A 23,549-nucleotide genomic window follows, 5' to 3' on the forward strand; every position below is an offset into this window, starting at 1 on the left:
CCAGCAGGGTTTGCAGCATCTCATTGGAGTTTCCATCATCCTGGGGGGGTTCAGTCCATCATCCCAAGGGGGTTTCCAACATTCCATTCAATCCCTCATTCCAGTAGGGTTTCCATGATCCTGAGGGGGTTTCCATCATCCTGGAAATGTTTCCATCATCCTGGAAGTGGGTTTGCAGCATCCCAGTGGGGTTTTGATCTTCCCAAGGGGTTCCATCATCCCAGGGGGTTTCAGGATCCCACTGGGATTTCTATCATCCTGGAAGTGTTTCCATTATCCTGACAGGCTTTTCAGCATCCCAGGGGGGTTCAGTCCATCATTGCAAGGGGTTTTCCATCATCCTGCTGTTGTTTCCATCATCCTGGGGGGGTTTCCAGCATCTGGAGAGATTTCGGGATCCCACCCTTGCTTCCAGGATCCCAGTGGGGTTTCCATCATTCCGAGGGGGTTTCCATCATCCTGGAAGTGTTTCCATCATCCCACCATTGTTTCCATCATCCCAAAAGGTTTCAGGATCCCTTGGGGTTTCCATCATCCCAAGTGTTTCCATCATCCCGTGGGGTTTCAGGATCCTGGCAGGGTTTCCATCATCCCGGGGGGGTTCAGGATCCCGCTGGGGTTTCCATAATTCTGGAAGTGTTTCCATCTTCCATCATCCTAGAAGTGGCTCCATCATCCTGACAGGCTTTTCAGCATCCCAGGGGGGTTCAGTCCATCATCCTGGGGGGGTTCAGTCCATCATTACAAGGGGTTTTCCATCCTCCTGCTGTTGTTTCCATCATCCTGTGGGATTTCCAGCATCTGGAAAGGTTTCAGGATCCCACCATTGCTTCCAGGATCCCAGTGGGGTTTCCATCATCCCACTATTGTTTCCATCATCCCAAAGGGTTTCAGGATCCCTTGGAGTTTCCATCATCCCAAGGGGTTCCATCATCCCGTGGGGTTTCAGGATCCTGGCGGGGTTTCCATCATCCTGGAAGGGTTTCCACCATCCTGCCATTGTTTCCAGCATCCCAAGGGGATTCAGGATCCCAGCAGGGTTTCCATCATCCTGGCAGGGTTTCCATCATCCCAAGAGATTTCAGGATCCGCTGCTGTTTCCATCATCCCAAGGTGTTTCCATCATCCCAGGGGATTTCAGGATCCCACCGTTGTTTCCATCATCCTGGCAGGGTTTCCATCATCCCAAGGGATTTCAGGATCCTGCCGTTGTTTCCATCATCCCGAGGTGTTTCCATCATCCCAGGGGGTTTCAGGATCTCACTGTTGTTTCCATCATCCCGAGGGGTTGGTTCCAGGATCCCGCCGTTGTTTCCATCATCCCGAGGGGTTGGTTCCAGGATCCCACCCTTGTTTCCATCATCCCGAGGGGTTGGTTCCAGGATCCCACCGTTGTTTCCATCATCCCGAGGGGCTGGTTCCAGGATCCCACCGTTGTTTCCATCATCCCGAGGGGTTGGTTCCAGGATCCCACCGTTGTTTCCATCATCCCGAGGGGTTGGTTCCAGGATCCCACCGTTGTTTCCATCATCCCGAGGGGCTGGTTCAAGGATCCCACCGTTGTTTCAGGATCCCGGCCGCCCCGGCCGCTCCGTGCAGCCACAGGAGGGTGCAGTGTCACCGGGCTGCTCCCGGCGCCAGGCGCGCTCCTCTCCATCCCCCCGGACAGCGAGAATTTCAAATCTCTGCTGGAAATTCCGCCTCGTCTCCTCATGCTAGGGAGAGGAAGCAGCTGGGTGATTTTGGAGATTCAGTGTGGGGGTTGTTGGTTGCCCCGTGAAGCCATTTTTTCAGGCAGATTTTCAGATTTTTCAGGTATCAGATTTTTCTGATATCGAACTAATCTGAAGAATAAATTTTCTAGCAACCTCAGGGACTGAAAATTTCTATTCTTTATGCTATGTATCACCTCCTCCTCTTTGCTGTGAGCCTCTGGTCATTTTAGCATTCCCTGTTTTCCAGGATTTGTGCAGGTGATGGAGCTCTTGGCTTGTCAGGGTTGTGCTGCTCCATCCCCTCCTCACAGGCAGGTCAGAACTGGAGTAAAGCCCATTTTTGGAGCTGGCCAGGTACAAATCTGAGGGTGCTCAGGGCAGTGCTGGGTTGGGGTTCAGGGCTGGGGGAATTTTTCTTGTAAGTCAGGAGTCTCTGACTCTGTATTTACCGGCCAGGAGGGACTGGAAACCCTGCAAAGCAGGGAAAAACAAGTTTTCCAGAGGGTCTGGCAGAACAGAGCTACTCTCTGGGGAAGGAAATCTGCCCCTCCGTCCCTGTTCATTCCGCACTGAGTGTGTTTGAGACAAGCCCCAGCAGACAGAACACCCCTGGAATGGCACCAGGCCACACTTGCAGCAATTAGTTTTTCCTTGGCCAGCAGCAGCACCATTCAATTAAACCCCAAATATTTTGTTCAGTTGCTTTTCTCTGGGTGTGCTCTGGGGGCTCAGACAATGGCCAGCGTGGCCTGGGGAGGAAGGAAACCACTCTGTCCACCCAGCCAGGGAACTGGCCCAAAATCCAGCCCAGCAATCAATCCCAGTCCCTTTTGAACTGAGCCAGCCCTTTCCAGTCTGCACAGAGAGTGTGGCTGGGGTGGAGCTGGGGGCTGTGATCTCCCACCCTCAGCCAGCTCCTCCTGGGAGCAAAGGATGATTTCCCTGTTTTTTCTGGGCTATTTGGATGAACAAACCTTCCAGGCAGCTCAGGGGGACTCAGGAGGTCCCTCTTGGGCATCTCCTGCTGCTGCTCCATTCCAGGAGGTGTGGATGTGACAGCTTGGTTAGAGAGCAAGAAAACCTGATAAGTTCTCTCATGGTGGGCTTGTGAGACTTTTTAGGGAGTTGTAGAGAAACAATAATGACCTGTTATTATAAACCTGCAGGTGGTGTTTTCCTTACTTTCTGTTTTCCTGTTCTTCTCAAGAATTGTTTCTAAAAAAGGTGTTTTTGTTAATTAGCCAGACACAGGTGAAATGTATCAGAGCAGTCTATAAAAGAAAGGGTTTTCCTTATTAAAGCTGCTGCTGTGCAAACCAGCCTTCTTAAAGTCTGTGCTGCTTTCTTACCCAACAGCGACAAGGAGGGAAGCTCAGCGGGCTCCAAAAAGCAAATCTACGGCAGAACATGAATTAGGGCTGCTCCAGCTCTTGGTCAGGTTCATCCTGCTTTGCTTACAGCAGAGGATTTAGGGGGATCCACCACAAAAAGTACCACAGCTTCTTGCTTTTTCCTTCATCCCTTTTTTTTTTTTTTTTTTAGGCCAGCATCCCATGAGGACACGGGGCTGGCCAGGCCTTTGAGGCTTTTTTCTTTCTCCATGTCCATCTCATGGTCTGGTGGCTGCTGGGGCAGCCTGGGTGGCACCAGGGACGGTGGCCAGGAGCTCTGGCTGCCCTGGGCTGCGTCCCGTGGCTTTGGCCCTGCCTGTGCCTGCAAGGGTCAGGGCAGGACACGAGGCTGCCAGGGCTGTCCTGCACTTGGCATCCACACCGGCTGCCCAGGGATGCAAATCCTGTCTTGCTGTCCCAGAGCCCCCCCTGCAATCCCCTCCTGGGGTCTCAAGTTCAGGGAGTTTGCTTTAATACATATATAATATATTTTAACACATATTTAGTATAATATTTAATCTATATTATATAAATTTAACATAGTATTTAATTTAATATATATTGTATTTAATTTAATATATATTTAATATACTATTTACTGTTTAATTTAATATTTATTATTTAATATATAAATTTAATTTCTATTTTACTATATTTTATATATATTTTTTTAATGTTACGTCTTCCCCTGGCAACTTTTCAGCCCTTAACTCTTCATTCAATTCCTCCTGGAGGAAAAGGCACCGCCAGGGTGGTTTTGGGGTTGTTCTGTCCCCACAGAGGGGGTCCATCCTCACCCTGGTGCTTCCATCCTTTCCCTGTGTCCTTCCCCAGGGCCCCTCTCCCTTCCCAGGGAAAAGCAGGGCAGCTCGGAAAAGGCTCATTTTTCCAACGTTTGCAGCACTGCCAGGTAATTCTCTCCCAGCAAGGCTCCCAAATGCAGCCTTGAAATCCCAGAGCCGCCTTCAGAAGGAAGGAGGAAATTAACTCCTGCCTTTTATTGTCGGGGTGTCCTGCGAGGGGGTTGTTTGGGAACGAGCAGCGTTTGGTTGTTTCAGGTGGTTTTTCTTGACTTTGGAGGGGGGTTGTCCTCGGTGGGACACTCCACGGTGGCAGCAGGGCAGGAGAATGCCGCGGTCAGCGGAGCCAGCGGGGCAGGAATGATGTAACTGCAGAGGGAAGGGACTTCTGAAAGCACTGGCGAGTTCTTGAGAGCTTGTTTCGATTCAAAGCCAGTCCCTGCCATTGCTGTGGAGCCTTTCAGGCCATTTCCCCTCACTCTCCCTGCGTTTTTAAAAGCACTGGGAGAGCTCCGGTTAAAATGCGCGATGGGGGTGTTGTTTGTTGTTGTGGGGGGGGAAACCACCAAACCAAAACCAAGGCAGTCTTGCATTATCTGCTTTGTGTGCCGCTATCAGCACGGCCTCTTTCTTTTCTGGTTTTTCCTGGGGTGTTTTATCCCCAGGGGAGCCCCAGCATCGCCTCCAGGGCTGCCCCAAGCTCCCTCCCTGCTCCTCCACAGAAAGGCTGACTCGTTTTATACTGCTTCAGCCAAGACCTGCCTTCTGCACTGATGTCAGCACTCAGGGCGGGACTTTTCCAGCCTTGTGGGTTTGGGGATTTTCTTTTTTTTTTTCTTTTTTTTTTTTTTTCTTTTTTTTTTTTTTTCTTTTGGACAATCCTGGCAAAATTCCTGAGCAAAGTTTTTTTTTTTTTTTTTTTTCTTCTTCTTCTTCTCCTTTCTTTTTTTTTTTTTTTTTCTCTCGAGCAGCCCCTATCCATGTGCTGCCTCCGAGCCGCTCTCTTATTACTGCTCACTTCCTGAAAGGAGACTTTTTAGCAAAGCCTCCAACTCCAGCTCTGCCTGGGTCTGACAGAAGAAGTTTCATAAGGAAGGCAACACAAACCCTCAGCCTGGAAACTTTCTGACACGCGCAGGGCTGAGGGGGAGAGAGGAGCTTTTGGCTGCTGCTGGGAAAAAGAAGAGGAAAAAAAAAAAAGAGAAGCTGAAGGAATTAAAAGGGGGAAAAAAAAGAAGAAAGAAGGGAAAGTACTCGAAAAGGTAAAACACTCTTTAAAATAATTTTTCCAGAGGAGACTCTTTGAGGTTGGAGTGGGGTGGTCTGGGGTGGAGGGAATGCGAATGTTCTTTGAAATCAGAACCGTCTCCCTGGAGAAGGAATGAGCCTGGAGAGCCTTGCACGCTGGAAAAACATTTATGAGAATGAAAACCATGTTCACCCTTCTCCAACATTCAGAGTTTCCATAAAAACGCAGGCTTGTGTTTCAAAGTGGCTGCAGGCAGCAGGAGCCGGGCTCTCGTGCGCTGCCTCCCTCGCCTTCCCCGGCCCCTCTTTTTAATTGTATTAACCCCGGGATCGAATGTTTGCCTCTCTAAACCCCAAATCTGCTCTGCTGAGCTGCCCGGGGCGAAGCTCTCAATTACAGAGAGCAGCAGCTCCAAGCCCTGCTGCAGAATGAAACGTTCCTTGCTGCCTTCATTCCTGAGAATAAACACAGCCCGCGCTCCCTCTCCCTTCTTTCCCTGTCTCTCTCTCCATCTTCAGGAGCTGCCAATGCCTCTCTCCCTCCTGATGTGCTCAGAGGATTATAAAGAGTCTGCCCTGAAAAAGTTGCAGTGTCACTGACTCCGTGTGCATCCCCAGGAGCTCGGCCCCACTGCTCTGCTCGCTTCTTTCTTTGCTTTGATTATGTTTTAAAGGTGTTTTTTAATCGTATTTTTTTTTAATCAATCCCTCAGAAGATGTTATTTTAAACATCAAAGTAAATATTAGTGGTGGTGAGATGCCAAAAGATTATCTCATTAGAGCTGAAGGAGCTGGGCTATAAATAGAAAGGAGTTTATAAAATAACCTTGGCAAATATCTTCCAGAGGGGAAGAACCAACCAAGAGGGAAGTGTTGAGCTGTGCTGGGGGCAGGTAAATGTAAAATTTCACACCGAGGCCCATTTTTAGGAACTTTTTTGTGGTCAAGATGCGAACCTCAGGGGGCGTTTGTGTTCCTCCTGCAATCCCTGCCAACATCCCTGGTGCTGGAGACCAGCAGAGCTCTGGTTCTGGTCGTGCTCGGTTTTATCCTCCTTAGCAGCACCCAGTGGTGCCAGGATGGGATGCTGGGCATGGCAGGGAGGGCTCTGGGGAACCTCTGTTCCCTCAGGTGGAAGGGGAAACGCTCTGTGGGACAGCCAGGTGATTCCCAGCACCGGGATATTCCCCGAGCTGGGACCAGCCTTGCCGGGACTGCTCCGAAATGCCTCCATCAGGGAGCTTCCCGCAGTCCTTGAGAGGTTCTTCCCAAAGTTTCTCCATATATGGAACGTGCTGAGTGCTCCAGTTGCTCCATCCTCAGCCTCCCGCTGTTCCTGCTTCGCCCCAGGGCAGCACCCTCTGCTCCCTTCCTCCTCCCGAGATCCCAAAAACCTCCCGGCGCCTCTCTGGGGCGGCTCCAGCTGCATTCCCCACGCGGCTGCTGCTGGGGTGGAATGGGAAAGGTGCTGTCATCTCCTGCAAATCAGCTCTGCCCGGATAAGGCTGGGGGGGCTGAGCTGTTTCGTTTGGCACCGGGAGGCCCCGATAAGCCGGGCCTAAGCAGCCGTGAGAGGCTGAAGAGGAGCCCTGAGGGGAGGAAGGTGCTGCTGCTCAACATAAACTGTGTCTGTTTCTCCAACCTGAAACATGAGAGGCTCTCTTATCACCCATGGCTCCAGGCCACCCAGGGACTGCTGGGGAGGAGCTGCTGTTCTCACCATTCCATGGAATCCTGGTCCAGGGACAGCCTGGGCGCCTCTTCCTGAAGGAGCAGCTCCATGGAGGGTCCTCAGCACAGGATGATTCCATGCAAACCCTTATCTGAAGCTTATCTGAAACCTCCGACTCCAAACCCCACTTTTCTTGCCAAGTTTCCAGCAATTAATTCCTTCTGAGCTGGGAGCACCGCAGGATGTGTTTGTCACGTCCTGCCCTGCCTCAATCTTGGGTTAACACAAGATGAGCTCAAAACAAACAGGATTGGGACAAAATCTGTCACGTTTTCAAGAAGCAGTTGGCTGGGTGATGTCAGCTCAGATGTGCTGAAGACACACAATGCAGAGAAGTCTTCGCTTGACCCCACCACTGTAGGAAATGTTTGCAGGGCGAGGAGTTACAAACATTTCCCAGGAATCTGTGAGCAGGTCGGATCCCATGCGGGAGAGAGACACATGGGAAACCACCAGCCTGGATGCAGCCTTGTTTTCCAGCACTGAGGGAGGTTTAAAGGGACACCATCCAAGCCAATTTTCCCATCTTGGTTCCTGTGAGGGCCTTCAATGAAATCTGCAGCCAACTGAAGGGTTGGTAGAGTCTCCACTGGGAAACTGCTGGAATATTTTAGCTCTGTCTGACTTCAGTGGAGCAACATCAGTGCAGAGTCTCCATCCAGATGCTCCACTGCTGCTCCTCTCTCACCTTCTGCATCCTCCCAGGCTGGCAAATGCTTGGAATATTCTATATCTGACTACTCAGCATTTTTAATGGAATCATGGAATGGTTTGGGTTGGAAGGAACCTTAAAGCTCATCCAGTCCCACCCCTGCCTTGGGCAAGGACACCTTCCACTGCCCCAGATTGCTCCAAGCCCTGTCCCACCTGGCCTTGGACACTTCCAAGGATGGGACATCCGCAGCTTTATACTTCTGTTTATCACCCATTATCAATACTGTGTTTCCTACTCTTACATTGCAGCTTAATTTAAAAGGAAAAATTTCTTAAAATTAATCTATTCCTGTGTAGTCCTGCAAATCTTTCTGAACTCAAACTCTCCTAAATGTTGGTCCCAAATGAGCTAAACTGGCAGGTCAAGTCCTGGCCTCCTCCTGTGGGATTTGTGACCTCGGTGGGAAGTGGCTTCGACCGAAATGTAAATGCAGAGGATGAGTTCAGTCCTGTCAGAGCTGGGGACTCTTCATTCCCTGGCAATGGAGGAAGGAGCTGCATCTGGGCCACACCACCTGGGCTACATTTCCCTGAGTGAAAAGAACCTACAGGGAGAGGAAAAGGAAAATCTCTGCCCAGCAGATCTCCTGGAGCTCCCAAGGAGCCAGAGCCTGGACACGATCTGCAGGTCTGTAAGGGCTGGAGGGATTCCACAGCTGCAGTGTTCTGCAGGGCTTCATCCCACAGGAGGCATCCCTGCTCCTGCAGGGCTCCCCTGGCATGGGGGTGATGCCTCAAGGAGCTGGAACAGAGGTTGGATGGAGTTCAGAGGAATAAAGTGAGTATTTATTGAAGAGCCTTCCAAGGCCACACCCTGGCAGTATCACAGCCACAGTCGTGGCTCTGCCTGGATGCCCCCAGGATGGAAGCAGAAAGGGCTTGGTCACGAGATCTCACATTTTTATAAGTTTTAGTCAATTTGCATATAGGAGTTAACTGTCCAATTAATAGATTCAAATGATGAAGTTTCATCCTCCTTGCTTGCGTGCCTGCCCTCCTCTTTTCATGTTGTCCATGCTTTGGGCCTGAAGTTTGAAGGGATTGTCCTTGAGTCTCTAGCTGGAATAGGATCGTTCTGTCTTCACCACCCTGCGAAAAGATCCTAGTATAAATCCTATAGTCTCCGTATATATCCTATATATAGGATATATGTAGGATATAGGAGATATATACATATATCCTATATATATCCTTAATATAAAGCTAAAAGCTGCACACCACAACAGAACAGAAAAACTCAAAACCCAAGGTATCAGGGTGACCTGGCCTGGGGGCTGTGGGTGCCTCTGTCATGGTCACTGCCCTGCACTGAGGGACCCCGGGGTCATTGCTGGGGGTGATCCCATGGCCTTGCACCCACTGTCACCTTGGCTGTCACCAAATCCCTCTGTGCTTTGTCCTGCTCTGGAAGGAACACTTTCTCTGTGTCATCCCTTCTCTGACTGGTTCTGCTTTCCTGGGAGGACAGGCAGGCCCAAATTGGCTCTGCTGCTTTAGGGTCCCACTCCAGAGCTCCCTGCATTTCCTCCTGTGACCCTCTGGGACAGGCTGGGCTGTGAGGTCCTGATCTAACACAAAGGGAACTCAGTTCTGACAGTGGGATGGGACCAAAGACCCCCTCGTGTCCCTTCCAACCTCATTTTTCTTTAATTCAGCCTGGCAGGAGCAGCTCAGCCCAAGGGGAGCTGGAGCTGGGCCATGCTGTGGATTTGTCCCCCTGGCCAGGACTGGGCCATTGCTGGGGCAGTGCTGGGTGAGGCTGTGCTGTGACAGTGACAGAAGGAGCTGCTGAGCCCTGGGCTCACTGCAGGTCCCTCAGTGCTTCTCACTGCCCTGCTGGGCAGCAGGAATCACCTCAGAGGCTTTTCTTGGGAAGTTCAGCAGAGCTCTCCTGTCTCTCCAGCTCCAGCCCAAGACTGTGAGTGCACAAGGTGTGGCACCTGGTGACAGGGGCTGTAGGGGGACTGTGTCCTCCTCTGTAGCACTTCCAGCCTGATAACCAGACACGTCTTTCTTCTCTGTGAGGGTGGGCAGGCCCTGGCACAGGGTGCCCAGAGCAGCTGGGGCTGCCCCTGGATCCCTGGCAGTGTCCAAGGCCAGGTTGGACAGGGCTTGGAGCAGCCTGGGACAGTGGAAGGTGTCCCTGCCCATGGCAGGGGAATGGAACTAAATGAGCTTTAAGATCCCTTCTCACCCAAGCCATTCTGTGCCTGGGGTATGGCCCTGTCCTACAGCCTGGCTGACGAGGAGCGAAACTCAGTGTGTGAGAGCTGTGACAGCTGCTTGGGAGCTGGAGTTGCACAAACCACATAAACCTGCCTCAGCTGGGACTCACAGCACGGAGCAGCTCCCTCCTGGAGAGGGCCGGGGTGGTTATGCAGGTGAGCACAGCTCGCTGTTGGCACACGAGGGTGTTTGTCTTTATGCAAGCCCAGGGCTCGGCTGGGTTGTGTAAGCACCGGGACGGCTGGAGGGGAGCTGCGGGAGCCAGCCCTGCCGGGATGGGGATGAGAGCCAGCCCTGCCGGGATAGAGAGAAGCCAGCCCTGCCAGCATGGAGAGAGGAACCAGCCCTGCCGGGATGGGGATGAGCTAGCCCGGCCGGGATGAAGAGAGGAGCCAGCCCTGCCGGGATGAAGAGAGGAGCCAGCCCTGCCGGGATGGAGAGAGGAGCCAGCCCTGCCAGGATGGGGATGAGCTAGCCCTGCCGGCATGGGGATGAGAGCCAGCCCTGCCGGGATGGAGAGAGGAAACAGCCCTGCCGGGATGAAGAGAGGAGCCAGCCCTGCCGGGATGGGGATGAGAGCCAGCCCTGCCAGGATGGACATGAGCCAGCAGTGCCAGGATGGAGAGAGGAGCCAGCCCTGCTGGGATGGGGATGAACCAGCCCTGCTGGGATGGGGATGAACCAGCCCTGCCAGGATGGAGAGAGGAGCCAGCCCTGCCGGGATGGGGATGAGAGCCAGCCCTGCCAGGATGGACATGAGCCAGCAGGGCCAGGATGGAGAGAGGAGCCAGCCCTGCTGGGATGGGGATGAACCAGTCATGCCAGGATGGGGATGAACCAGCCCTGTCAGGATGGAGAGAGGAGCCAGCCCTGCCGGGATGGGGATGAACCAGCCCTGCCAGGATGGGGATGAACCAGCCATGCTGGGATGGGGACAAACCAGCAGTGCCAGGATGGAGAGAGGAGCCAGCCCTGCTGGGATGGGGATGAACCAGTCATGCCAGGATGGAGAGAGGATCCGGCCCTGCCAGGATGGGGATGAACCAGCCCTGCCAGGATGGGGATGAACCGGCCCTGCCAGGATGGAGGTGGCTGGGTCTGCGTGTGCTTCCCTGCCTGCTCTGAGGTGTGAGTGCTCCTGGCCTTTCCCAGAGCCCTTTCCTGGCAGAGCCCTGCTGCTGCTCCGTGCTGGGAGGAGCAGCAGGAGCACAGGGAGAGCTGCCTGTGCACAAGCCCAGGAGGTCTGGATTCTCTCCTGGCTGTGCTGAACCCCACACAGAGGGAGCATTTCATGGAGGCAGAGGTGGCCACAGAGGTGCTGGGTATAAAAATGACATTTGTGCATGGAATATCTGTATTCCATGGATGGCAGGACACGGGAGGGTGGGCATCAGATCTGTCTGCAGGTAGTGTGTGCAGATAAAGAGTTACCAATGTGCAGATAACATCGATCCCCATGCAGATAACGTGTATTCCCATGCAGATAGCATGTATCTTCATGCTGATAACACGTTATCACATGCAGATAACGCATATCCATGCCCAGATAATGTCTATGCCCATGCAGAGAAGATCTATTCCATGCAGACAGCATGAATCCTCATGCTGATAACATGTTATCACAGGAAGATAATGAGTATCCATACCCAGATAATGTCTATGCCCATGCAGAGAAGATCTATTCCATGCAGACAGCGTGTATCCTCATGCTGATAACGTGTTATCACATGCAGATAACGTGTATCCATGTGCAAATAGCATAAAAACTCCACGTATCTACATCCCCTTGCACACAAGCAGCTGCAGCTGCATGTGGGTGACATGCGTGTCCCTCCACTCACGGGACATGTGTGTCCCTGTGTGGTGGGGGATGCACTCCATTAATGACTGGCTCTCCATTAATGACTGGCACGCTGTTAATGACTGCCCAGCCTCTCTCTAATCCCGCCGCTCTGTGCCTGGCTGCAGCCAGCGAGGAGAGCGATGGCAGAGCGCCAGCAAGTCTGGGTCACATGGAGAGGCTCCAAACTATTGCATAAGTCCTGTCTGAGAGTGGACCTGCCTGGTGGAGTCCTCTCCTGAAAGCAGGAGGAGTCCCAGGATGGGAGCACTGGGAATCTCAGTGCCCACCTTCCAGCGGGCTGGAATGGTGGCACGGCTCTGGCAGCTCCAGCAGGGCCCAGCCCTGCCCCGGGCCCAGCTCCCCATCCCGAGGAGGATCCCAGCTGGCACTTCCCTCCCGCTTTCCTGCTGAGGACCTCCGAGCATTTTACCACACTTGGAGAAGTGCAATGACCCCGGCGTTCCAGATAGGGCCAGCTCCTTATGTAACACAGGGATAGGATTTCCAGAGAGCCAAGCCGGCGGTGTCAGAGCGAGGTCGCTGCTCCCAGCTCTCCTCTCGCTGCCCTGGCTTTGGCACAAGCTCCTTTTGCCCCTTTGCTGGCAAAATTAAAGATTTTGGAGAGGAGCAAAGTGGGGACATGCAGCCCTTTCCTCACCAAGATTGCACTGAATAGATTTGACTGTAAAATAATTATCGTGTTTTTGAAAAAAAAAAAAAACTCCTCCCACATAGTGCTGGAGTGAGCCCAAAGCCCCGTGAAGCTGCTGTACAAAGGGATGCAGGGTGTGCCCGGCCAGAGCACAGCAGGGCCGGCTGTGGAGCACCACGGAGAGCCTGGAAGAGGGAGCAGCTGCTCCAAAGGCAGGGAGAGTGTGCCCTTGGCACCCAGGCTGGCACCGGGGTGCTGGCAGGGGGACAGAGACCCCGGATCAGACCCCTCAGCTCTCAGGGTCACACTGGCAGTGTCGTTCTGCATTTCCCACATTGCTGGGGAGTGCCTTTGGATGGGGTTGGATCTGATTTTAGCGGTGTGAAAACGGCACCTCCCCTCCTGGGAAGCTGAAATGGGACCCGCAGTCACTGGGGTGTGCAAAGAACAGCTCTTGGAGGGAGGTGAATCAGCCCTCGAAAGGAGAGGGGCTGCACTGTGCATCCCGGGTCCCCTCCCAGCCCGAGGGGTCAGCAGGGAAGGGACAGGCAGAGTTGGCATTGCACCAGCTGGGATTAGTGGCAGGGGCGAGCAGAGGGGTTGCAGGGCAGCTGAAGGGTGGCTGTGCAGGCAGGAGCCCCCCCAGGGCTGGAGGCTGCAGTGTTCTGGGAACAGGGAAAACTCCATGTTTCTAATTCTTCACTCGCTGTGGCCTCAGAGAGGCCACACTTGGAGCAGCGGAGCAGATTATGGCTCAAGTTCTTATTTTGTGCTCTGCAGACCTGTGACTTTAACCCTTTTCTCACAGTTTGCAGATGCTCCTGGCAGCAAAAATGCTGATTTCTGTGGGTTTAACCCCTAGTGCTGCCCTAGAGCTGAGAAATGATTTCCCAGTGGAAGTCCTGTCGTGATGGGCGAGATGACTGCGGGGAGACTTCTGCCATCTGCAGCTCAGCATGTTTCCCACTTGGCAGCCCAGCCAAATATTTTGTCGGGAATATCAGGACGTTCTCCTGCTGGAAGCCGGGGAGGTCTCTCTCTCGGACAACTTTGCATCCCGCACGTGCTCAGCCCGTGCCGCGGGAGCAGCAGCCTGCAGTGGGGTGCAGGGCTGTTTGTTCCCTCCTCAGGAACGTGCAGGAACCTGCCAGGAGCTGGGAGCTGGGTGCTGGCTGAGCACGCACGGAACACCCAGAGCCCCGGGGAGTGCAGGGGTGAGACCCCCCCCAGAAAACACAGAAATGCAGCAGCAGCTGCGAGGGACCTGCCCCTGCCAGGCCCTGGGGTGTGCAGAGAGAGCCCAAAGATAGGAGGAGCAGGGATGTAGAGATGATGAGAAGGGTTTGAACATCGCTGGCCGGGCCAGGGAGGGATTGTCCCACTCTGCTCTGCACTGGGGCAGCCTCACCTCCAGCGCTGGGGGCACTTTGGGCACCACAAGGTCCGAAGGATCCAAAGCTGTTGGCGAGTGTCCCAAGGAGGGACACGGAGCTGGGGAAGGGTCTGAGGAGCGGCTGAGGGCACTTGGCTTGTTCAGCTGCAGCACAGGAGACTGAGGGGAGGCTCCTCGGGGGCTGCAGCTCCTCCCGAGGGGAGGCAGAGGGGCAGGGGCTGAGCTCTGCTCTGGGACAGGGACAGGAGCCCAGGAAGGGCTGGAGCTGGGCCAGGGCTTGGCATGGAGCTCAGGGAAAGGTTCTTCCCCCCGAGGGTGCTGGCACTGCCCAGGCTCCCCAGGGAATGGTCCCGGCCCCAAGTCTGCCAGAGCTGCAGGAGCGTTTGGACAGCGCTGCCAGGGATGCTCAGGGTGGGGTGTTGGGGTGTCTGTGCAGGGACAGGACTGGGCTGATGATCCCTGAGGGTCCCTTCCAGCTCAGGATGTTCTGCGATCTTTGATTCTGTGATTCTAGAGCCCCAGGAGCAGCTGAGGGAGCTGGGAAAGGGGCTCAGCCTGGAGAAAAGGAGGCTCAGGGGGATGTTGTGGCTCTGCCCAACTCCTGACAGGAGGGGACAGCCAGGGGATCGGGCTCTGCTCCCAGGGAACAAGCAATGGGAAACAGCCCCAAATTGCCCCAGGAGATGTTCAGATTGGATATGAGGAAAAATTTCTTCGTTGGAAGGGTGAAAGATGATTCCAGCTGAGGTTTTACAGCCAAAACCTGTGGCCCTCTGATGATTTGTGAAGGCTGCTCTAGAACAGGGACTGGACAGAGCTAAAGAATAAAGTAGGGATTTATTAAAAGGCCTCAATGGATCCGCCTTGGGCAGCACAAGAGCCCAGCCAGGGCTCCACCCAAGATGAACCAAAATGGTCACAAAATGCACGACTGCTCACAGGGTCTCTCACTTTTAGAAGTTCTGCTCCATTTGCATATTGGAGTTCATTGTCCCATTCCAGCTCCAGCCCACACAGTCCCATCCTGCTTGTTTTTCTCTCTTCATTCCACGTTGTTTGTGCTCTTGGGCCTGATTTTTGGATCATTTGTCCTTGGTCCCCAGCTAGAGAAGGAATTGTTTTGTCTCCCTGCTCTGTACAGAGAGCTCACCATCCCCTGATATGAAGCCCAGACCCACACACTAAAACAGCTCAGAATCTGAAAAATAGGAAAGCTCAAACCTGAGGCATCACCTCCACGAAGCAGTGACAGCAGGTGACAGGGGCTCTGTTCTTCAGGTGACTTTAGGAGCAGCACCCAGGAGCTACAGGCACTGAGGGGCTGTTGTGTGTCCTGGAGGGCAGCTGGGAGCCCAGCAGCAGGAGAGAGCCCACCACGGCTACAGGGTAGTGTGGGTGGTGGGAAACCTGAAAAACCTGCTGCTGCTGCCAAGTGTCCTCGCTGCACTGGCACAGCCCCATAGCCCAAATCCCAGTCCCTGCTGTGTTTAACTTGGATTCTGTAGAAAATGAGGCCCGTGGGGCTGGCCTGGGGCTCACAGCTCTTCCCCCCAGAGATAAACTTTGACCTGGTGGAACAAGTCCCAGGCTGGAGCAGCTGGAGGAGCAGAAACCCCTGCAGTGCTGTCTGCAGGGGCTGCCAGGGCTGCTGCGGGGCTGAGCAGCCCCTTGGGAGGGTCAGGGGGCACCTGGCGCCAAAAAGGGGCCAAGCTGTGAGATGTGGCACCAGATAACCCCGATAGCCCCAGTGTGCTTATGGGGTAGTGTCAGTTCCCTGTTTTACACAAGGATAAAAGAACCTTGAGGCTTTCATGCCTTAAAATAACACAGCCCAGAACTGCTGTTGGGGTGGTGCAGCTGTGGGGTCCTGCTCCCTCTGTGTTCTCACTGTTCCTAGTGCTCCCCCTGGGGTGCTGCTCTCGCTTTCCACTGCTCCCAGTGCTCCCATGTCTGAAAGATGTCAGTGGAAGGCCTGGCAGGGAGAGCACTAAAAGTATTTCCTCCCCCCAGGGCAAGCTGGAAGCAGAAATCTGTGTTTGTATTTATTTCTCCCTCAGAAAAAAAAAAATAAAAAAAAAAAGGGGGAAAAGGACACCTGAGCTCATAATTTGCAAAAGTTGGATGAGAAACCTGGAAGCCGCCGGGCCCTGCATCTTTAAAAGCAGTTAAATTCCTCTTCCCTGCACTAGGAGGCACCTTGAACCTTCCTCTTGGCCCCGAGCATCGCCCATCTGCTTCCTATTACCTTCCCCGGCGCTGCCTGGAGCCGGCCCAGCAGCCGGGCTTGCGGGGAGCTCTGTCTGCAGCGCCGGCCTGAAACTGGGAGCAACTCTCATCTGCCTCCTCCTCCTCCTCCTCCTTCTCTTCTCGCTTCATCCCAGCTGGAATTTCACCCCCCGCCTTCCCCAGCGCCTTCCTTCCCGGGTGGCAGGAGGTGAGCTGGCCGCGGTGGTGGCATTGTCCCCTGGTGTCGCTCGGCCAAAGCCACCCTTGGCACCGGGAGCCGGGAGCGTCAGCCCGAGCCGAGCCTGCCAAGGACAACGAATTCCTTGGGAAGGAGCAAATCGGAAGCGGCCCAAGCGAGGGAGGCACGAGACTGGAGAGGTCACGCCGTGTCCCCGAGCTGTCCCCGAGCTCCCCCGGCCCAGCCCGTGGCACCCCCGTGTCCCGCCAGGGCTCCGCGATCCTCGGCATCGTGCTGCGAGCTGCAAAGTGAGGTTATGGAAAACTTGGTAGGGATGGAAGTACCAGGGCTCCCCCGGCTCTCTGCTCCTTCCTCTGGGTGCTCCTCCTGCTCCTCGGAGCTGGATCTGCCCATGGGGAGAGGAGTAGGATTCACCTGTGAGGAGAACATCTTCCTCCAGGTGCTCCAGGTGCTCCTCAGAGCTGGATCTGCCCATGGGGAGAGGAGCAGGATTCACCTGTGAGGAGAACATCTTCTTCCAGGTGCTCCAGGTGCTCCTCAGAGCTGGATCTGCCCATGGGGAGAGGAGCAGAATTCACCTGTGAGGAGAACATCTTCTTCCAGGTGCTCCAGGTGCTCCTCAGAGCTGTATCTGCCCATGGGGAGAGGAGCAGGATTCACCTGTGAGGAGAACACCTTCCTCCAGGTGCTCCTCAGAGCTGGATCTGCCCATGGGAAGAGGAGCAGGATTCACCTGTGAGGAGAACACCTTCCTCCAGGTGCTCCTCAGAGCTGGATCTGCCCATGGGGAGAGGAGCAGGATCCACCTGTGAGGAGAACACCTTCCTCCAGGTGCTCCTCAGAGCTGGATCCACCTGTGAGGAGAGCACCTTCCTCCGGGTGCTCCGGGTACTCCTTGGAGCTGGATCCACCTGTGAGGAAAGGACCTTCCTCCTTGCTCCTCGGAGCTGGATCCACCTGTGAGGAGAGCACATTCATCCAGGTGCTCCGGGTACTCCTCAGAGCTGGATCCACCCGTGGGATGAGCACCTCTCTCCAGGTGCTCCTCGGAGCTGGATCTGCCCATGGGGAGAGGAGCAGGATTCACCTGTGAGGAGAACACCTTCCTCCAGGTGCTCCTCAGAGCTGGATCCACCTGTGAGGAGAGCACATTCATCCAGGTTCTCCGGGTACTCCTCGGAGCTGGATCCACCCGTGGGATGAGCACCTCTCTCCAGGTGCTCCTCGGAGCTGGATCTGCCCATGGGGAGAGGAGCAGGATCCACCTGTGAGGAAAGAACCTTCCTCCGGATGCTCCTCCTGCTCCTCGGCTTTGGGAGTGAAGCCCCGCCGGGAAGGGGCCGTGTTTTCCCCGCTGCCTGCCGGGAGGGATCGCAGCCGGGCCCTTCCCCCAGCCCGGCCCGCAGGAATTTTGCAGCTGTAATTCTGCCTTGTGCTGCTCCCAACGCGTCTCCTTCCCCCAAGGTCAAGGCTGAGGGCTCCTGGCGCCGGGGCTCCTTCCCGGCCGCTGTTGCTGTTCCGGGGGATGCTGAGCAGCCGGGAAGGGCAGGGGGGACACGGAGGCACCGCGGAGGGTCATGGAGAGGCGGGGGGAGGACGGGAAGCCTGGAGGAACAGGGTTTGACAGCTGGAAAACAGGGGGAAATCAGTCGTGTGAAGCCCAGGAGAAAATACACTCTAGATGGGCTCCGTGGGCTTTGGAGCAGTGATAGGATTGAAAAGCTGGAATGGCGAGCTTTGGGAGATGCTGAAAAATGCTGATTTAGGCGAGGGCTTTGCTTTCAATTTCTCCCTTTTCCAGCCCAATTCCCACAGCCCTCACGTCCCTTGGCTCTGCCCTCGCTGTGGCACCACGGGTGATGCTGTCACCGGATCTCAGCATCCTCTTTTGGGGGTGCAATGGGGCAGAATTCCTGCCCCAACCCTCTTCCCCCCACTCCCTGATTCCCGTTACCTGTCACAGAGAACAGGAGCAGCCCAAGGTGGGACTGCCCCTCTCTCAGGCAGTTTATTCTCAGGGCCACTCACAGGATGCACAATTTTGGAGGCCACCATCCTGTTGTGCCTAGGATTTGCAGAGGAAAACCTGGCAAATGGCCCCAGATGGGACTGGGTAGTCCAGGCCAAGGCCTCAGCAAGGATCTTTGGCCATTCTTAACTGTAAATAAGCAGTGAAAAATCTTAATCTTTAAATTATGCAATCCAAATTGTGTTTAAAGCTGCGTGTTTCATCTCTCACCGTTTCTGCCTAGTAGGAGAAAAAAAAACATTAATTTAGGTTAATTTAAGCTGAAGGAGGGGAGATTTAGATGAGATTTTAGGAAGAAATCCTTCCTTGTGAGGTTGCCCAGAGCAGCTGTGGCTGCCCCTGGATCCCTGGCAGTGTCCAGGGCCGGGCTGGATGGGGCTTGGAGCAGCCTGGGGTAGTAGAAGGTGTCTGCCCCTGTGGAATGAGATGAACTTCAAGATCCTTCCCAACCCAAACCATTCTGTGACTTCCATGATAAATTTGGGGTAGGAATCATCTCCTGGATTTCCCCTTGTACCTCCCCTACACCACCTCTGGCCTGTGCTGGGTGTCATCCCTGCAGCACAAATACCATTCATGGCACAGTAAAGATGGAAAAACAGGAGCAGAAATTCACTTTCAGGGATTCAGACTCCCATAAGGACACGAAGGGAGCACAGCAGATGCCAGGAGGACCCAGCTCCCCTGCCCTGGGCTGTTTAAATCAGCCCAGAGCACAGCAAGGCAGGGGTTAAGCGTTTCCTTACTGGATAAGGACCACACACAGGCCCTGGCTGCTGACACCTTTGCAAAGAGCACCCTCCTCCCATCTCCAGCCTCTTCCCCTGCTCGGGAGCTCATCCCGCCTTTCCTGGGGATTTCAACCCGGGGAGCTCATCCCGCCTTTCCCGGGGAGTTCATCATGCTTTTCCCAGGAGCTCATCCCGCCTTTCCTGGGGAGCTCATCCCGGGGAGCTCACCCTGCCTTTCCTGAGGAGTTCATCCCGCCATTCCCGGGAGCTCATCCTGCCTTTCCCGGCGAGCTCATCCCGCCTTTCCTGGGGAGCTCATCCCTCTTTTCCTGGGGAACTCATCCCGCTTTTCCCGGGGAGCTCATCCCGCCTTTCCTGAGAGCTCATCCCGGGGAGCTCACCCTGCCTTTCCCGGGTGTTCATCCTGCCATTCCCGGCGAGCTCATCCCGCCTTTCCTGGAGAGCTCATCCCGCTTTTCCTGGGGAAGTCATCCCACTTTTCCCGGGGAGCTCATGTCGCCTTTCCTGGGATCTCATCCCGCTTTTCCTGGGAGCTCATCCCGGGGAGCTCATCCTGCCATTCCCGGGAGTTCATCCCGCCTTTCCCGGGAGCTCATCCTGCCATTCCCGGGAGTTCATCCCACCTTTCCCGGGAGTCCATCCCGCCTTTCCCAGGAGTCCATCCCGCCTTTCCCAGGAGTCCATCCCGCCGTCCCCAGCCCTGCTCCAGCCCGTGGGATCTGCCTCCGCTGCAGGGAGGTTTGGGTTTGGCTGCTGGGCTGCCCTGCAGCGTCACCGCTGGGATATTTGGGATTCTCTGGGAGGTGAGGGATGGGCCGCACTCATCCCATACTCATGGAATGGGTGGGAAGAAGAAAACCCCACGGGCTTTGTGCAAGTCCCCAGCACGATTCGAGTTTGATGTAATCGCCTCAGACTGAGTGGAAATTCTCTGCAAGCCAGGAATCTTTCACCGGAGCAATTAGCAGAGCATTTTAAAGAACAAATGCGATTGTAATCTCGGGATCCATTTGTGGATGGGGTTGAGGATGAGTTCCCTGAATGGGTTCTTTGTTTTCTATCACTTTTTTAGGTTCAGCCAGTACTCTTTGAGAGCAAGTGCTCTTCCCTCAGTCCGGTGACAGTCATTAAAGTGAGTTTGAAATCCAGAGAAACCCAGGAGAGGATTTCTGGGTTGCTGCTCACCACCCCCCTGCCAGTGCTGTTATTTCCTGCTCTCTTTAAGGGATCAGGTGACCCAGAGCACTCTTGGAACTGCTCTTCCCCGAGGGCGCTGCCACAGGATAAAGGATTCCCATTGATCCTGAGCTGTTTCCGCAAGTACCAGATAAATCCCAGCTGGGAGAACCCCTGGGAGTGCAGTGCGGAGCAGGAGCTGATGGGGTTAATCCATCCTCAAACCCTTCCCATCCTTTTCTCCTCCATCCCACTCCTGCCTTCTCCAGGACCCCACTTTCCTCATTCATCCCCCTGCCCGCCTGGAGTCCTTTCCTCCATCCCTGGGCTCATCCCCGCTCTCACCCGCAGGGGCGATGCCGGCGCTGGGGACGAGCCCGTGCTGACCCCGCGGTGCTGGCCTGGCGCTGCCCACCCCCGCCGGCCTCGGGAGAGCACGGAGCGGCCGAGGATGCCTGCGGAGGGACCCGGGACTCCTCTCTGGACATAAGGGGTGGCCGAGGGAGAGACATGTGGGGACAGCGCCCTCCCAGCCGGCACAGATCTCCCTGCTCCGACACGAGCGGCGCTGACCATGGCCACAGCTTGGAGGCTCCTCACCTGGACCGTCACCCTCGGCCTGGCCGGGGGCACCTTCCCCGGCTTCCCCTTCCAGTCACAAGGTAGGGACGGGATGGGATGGGATGGTGTAGTGGTTTGGTTGTGTCCAGAGTGACAACCCTGAGGAGATGCAGTGTCCAGCCCCACAACACCACCAGCTTCCCACACACCACCTCACCCTCGGCTCTGGACACGTTTTTCCTCCTGGAAGTGCCTTTCAGGTCAGGATCAGAGCCTCCAGCCCCGAGTCCCAGGTGCTTTGTAGCCACAGCGAGCACAAACCACCCTCTGAGTCACTCTTTTCCAAGCCCACGTGGACTGCAAGGAGGCAAAAAGGAAAACAAAACACTTCCGACAGCAAATTTTTCCAAGCCTGAAGTCATTTGTAAGTGCAAAAAGTCACCCTTGTTTGTCCAGCCTCATCACAGGGAAGTGCTGGGATGCAGGAAAAGCTGGAGCACAGGAAGTTAAAACCCTAATAATTAATTCTGGTAAGGCAGAGGTGCCAGGAGTGTTTGTGGTCGGGAAAGATGGGAGCTCAGCCCTAATCCCAGAGGGTGGAAGGGCTGTCCCATTCCTGGTGGCCAAGGAAACCACTCTGTCAGGCTCCCACACAGGAAAACAGAGGAAAAGGAAACTTTCCAGTGCTGCCCTGTGGTGAGAGTGCAGTTTGGAGTTTGGAGCCGGCTGAGTTTCTGATGGCTGGGAAGGCTCTGAAGGTGGGGGCTGTGGAGCCAGGCAAAATTCAGCCACCCTGGAGCAGCCAGGTCCCTCCTGCTTGCTTAGGAAACAACGACAAGGAGGATGCAGAAAGCACAGAAAGACTTTTCCAGAGGGAACAGAGGGAAAACCTCCTCCCATGAGGGCTCAGGAGGCTCAACCCTCCAGGCACGAGGGGTTCAGGAGAGCACTAGTGAGGCTATCCTGGTCCAGCACATGGATATTTCCCATTTCAGCCCACGCCTCTGGGGCTGTCAGACAGAGCCAGGCTGTCAGTCCCTTTGTTTCTTTTCTGCCTCTGTCAGGGTTGGGATTGAAAGCACTCGAGATGGTAATTCATGTTCAGACTCAGGTGTTTATCAGTTCTTATCCATGTCACAGTCTCACAAACCCTGGGTCCTACAGCACTTCACTCCAACAAACTAAAAATGGAGCCACATCTCTCTCTCTACAAGGCCTTTTAAGGATGAACTGTCCAATTAAGAAATGACACCTAAATTATTTTTACTTTTAACCCAATAACCAACCATTCGTGGTTCATAAGGTGGAATTTTTTATCCAGTGACACAAAACCACCCAAACCCATGGAGAAGAAGGAGAAGAAGAAGGATGAGAAGAAGAAGGTGAAGAAAGAGAAGAAGAAGAAGGACCAGCCTCCACCCTAAAACCTCCATCTTGCTTTATATATATTACTGTATTCTAAAACCTTCAACTCTAAGTTTCCCACCCTGTGACATTCCACACTCCTATTCAAACTCCACACCCACAATCCCAGTTCTATCATTCCATTTTGGAAGCCTTCTCCAAGGCCTCAGGTCAAATGCAGTGTTCTCCTGGGGGTCAGTGCCTGTCAGCACAGAAAGTCTGAAATTCTCAGTGACCAGGGTTCCAACACCAGATCTCTGCTCAGATCCAATCCGTCAGTCCTCAGGGAGATTTTCCTTTGAAAAGGAGGAGTTTTTGCCAAGGTTGCAGGGTGCCTGTTTGTTTGGCAGCCTGCAGAGCTGTGTTGCTGTGCCAGCACAGGTGGAGGGGCTGGGGACAGTGCCCTTGCCACAGCACAGCCACAACCACATAGGCAGAGCTCAAGGGCCCCAAGAGGAGCTGCTAAGCCAGGCTGAGGTGATAAAAACCAATCCAGGGAGCTGGAAAGGCAGGGTACGGTCACAGACAGAGACCTGGCTGGGAATTGGGACATCTGACTTCTCCTGTTCATTTTCAGCACCACTGGAGGAAGTCTGGTTGCTCTCTCTCGTATTTTGATATCAAGATTGGCATTTCAAGGACTCCGTGCCCCCGTAGCCCCTACAGCTCTGACTGCAGGGGAGGTTGGGGTGGTGCTGTTGTTTTGTGTTCTCAGAGACAGCAGCTCCCTGTGGCAGCTGCAGATGTCCTGAGGAACCCCCAGGGATAAAATTAAATAAGATTTTCCCCTGAGCCATTGTCACCCCAAGGCTCCTTCTGCCTCCTTTTGAAGAGACCTCATTGCTGGGTCTGTTTCTGGAAGGATCCAGGTTAAAATAACCCTCCAAAGCTCAGAGCTGGACTCTGCAAAACTGGGATTACCTCTGCCCAGTGGAGATTAAAGGATTTGGGATACTCTGGGTCCAGACCCACAATCGGGGTGTCCTAAAGGGCTCTTTGGGCCAGGCTGTTCCTCTCCATCGCCTGCAGGGGAAAATGTTACATTCCAAAAACTGCTATGCCAAGGCTCTGTAGGCTGCAGTGTTTGGGGAATTTCCCAAGGATCCTGCAGGCTGGGCAAGAGCCTTGAGATTCCAGTTTTTGGAATGCCGTGGCAGGACCCTGACCCTTCACCTGCACTGCGCTCAGGCTGGCATTGCTGGGTGTCCAGCTCCCTTTGCAGGCTGCCATTCCCATGCGCATCCTTCTGTTGGTGTTACCAATATCGAGGACAGGACATGCCCTGGCTTGTCTGGCCCTGCTGCTAAACCGAAAAGCAGCCACTGTGGTGTTTCACCCCAGAGACACCTTTGGCTAGCTGGATGTTGCAGCTGGGCACCTGGAGACAAGCCCAGACATGCCGGAGCTCCGGTGGCAGCAGGATGGAGCTTCCTCTCGCAGAGGGTCGGCTCCCTCAGGATTCCCTCTGCCGGAGAGGCTTTAAGGCTA

General features: G+C 54.5%; 1 protein-coding gene across 1 annotated transcript in view; it reads left to right on the forward strand.

The window, feature by feature from the left end:
• Positions 1-4,826: 4,826 nt before the first annotated feature.
• Positions 4,827-23,549, forward strand: part of ADAMTS10 (ADAM metallopeptidase with thrombospondin type 1 motif 10) — a 68,589-nt gene continuing 49,866 nt past the window's right edge. Inside the window, exons 1-2 of the mRNA XM_068173670.1 lie at positions 4,827-5,168; positions 20,448-20,758. Coding sequence (XP_068029771.1) covers positions 20,671-20,758 — 88 coding nt within the window. The 5' untranslated portion in view covers positions 4,827-5,168; positions 20,448-20,670. The remainder of the gene's footprint in view (positions 5,169-20,447; positions 20,759-23,549) is intronic.

Source organism: Anomalospiza imberbis, chromosome 27 (assembly GCF_031753505.1).
Source record: "Anomalospiza imberbis isolate Cuckoo-Finch-1a 21T00152 chromosome 27, ASM3175350v1, whole genome shotgun sequence".
In the NCBI taxonomy this organism is placed as follows: domain Eukaryota; kingdom Metazoa; phylum Chordata; class Aves; order Passeriformes; family Viduidae; genus Anomalospiza; species Anomalospiza imberbis.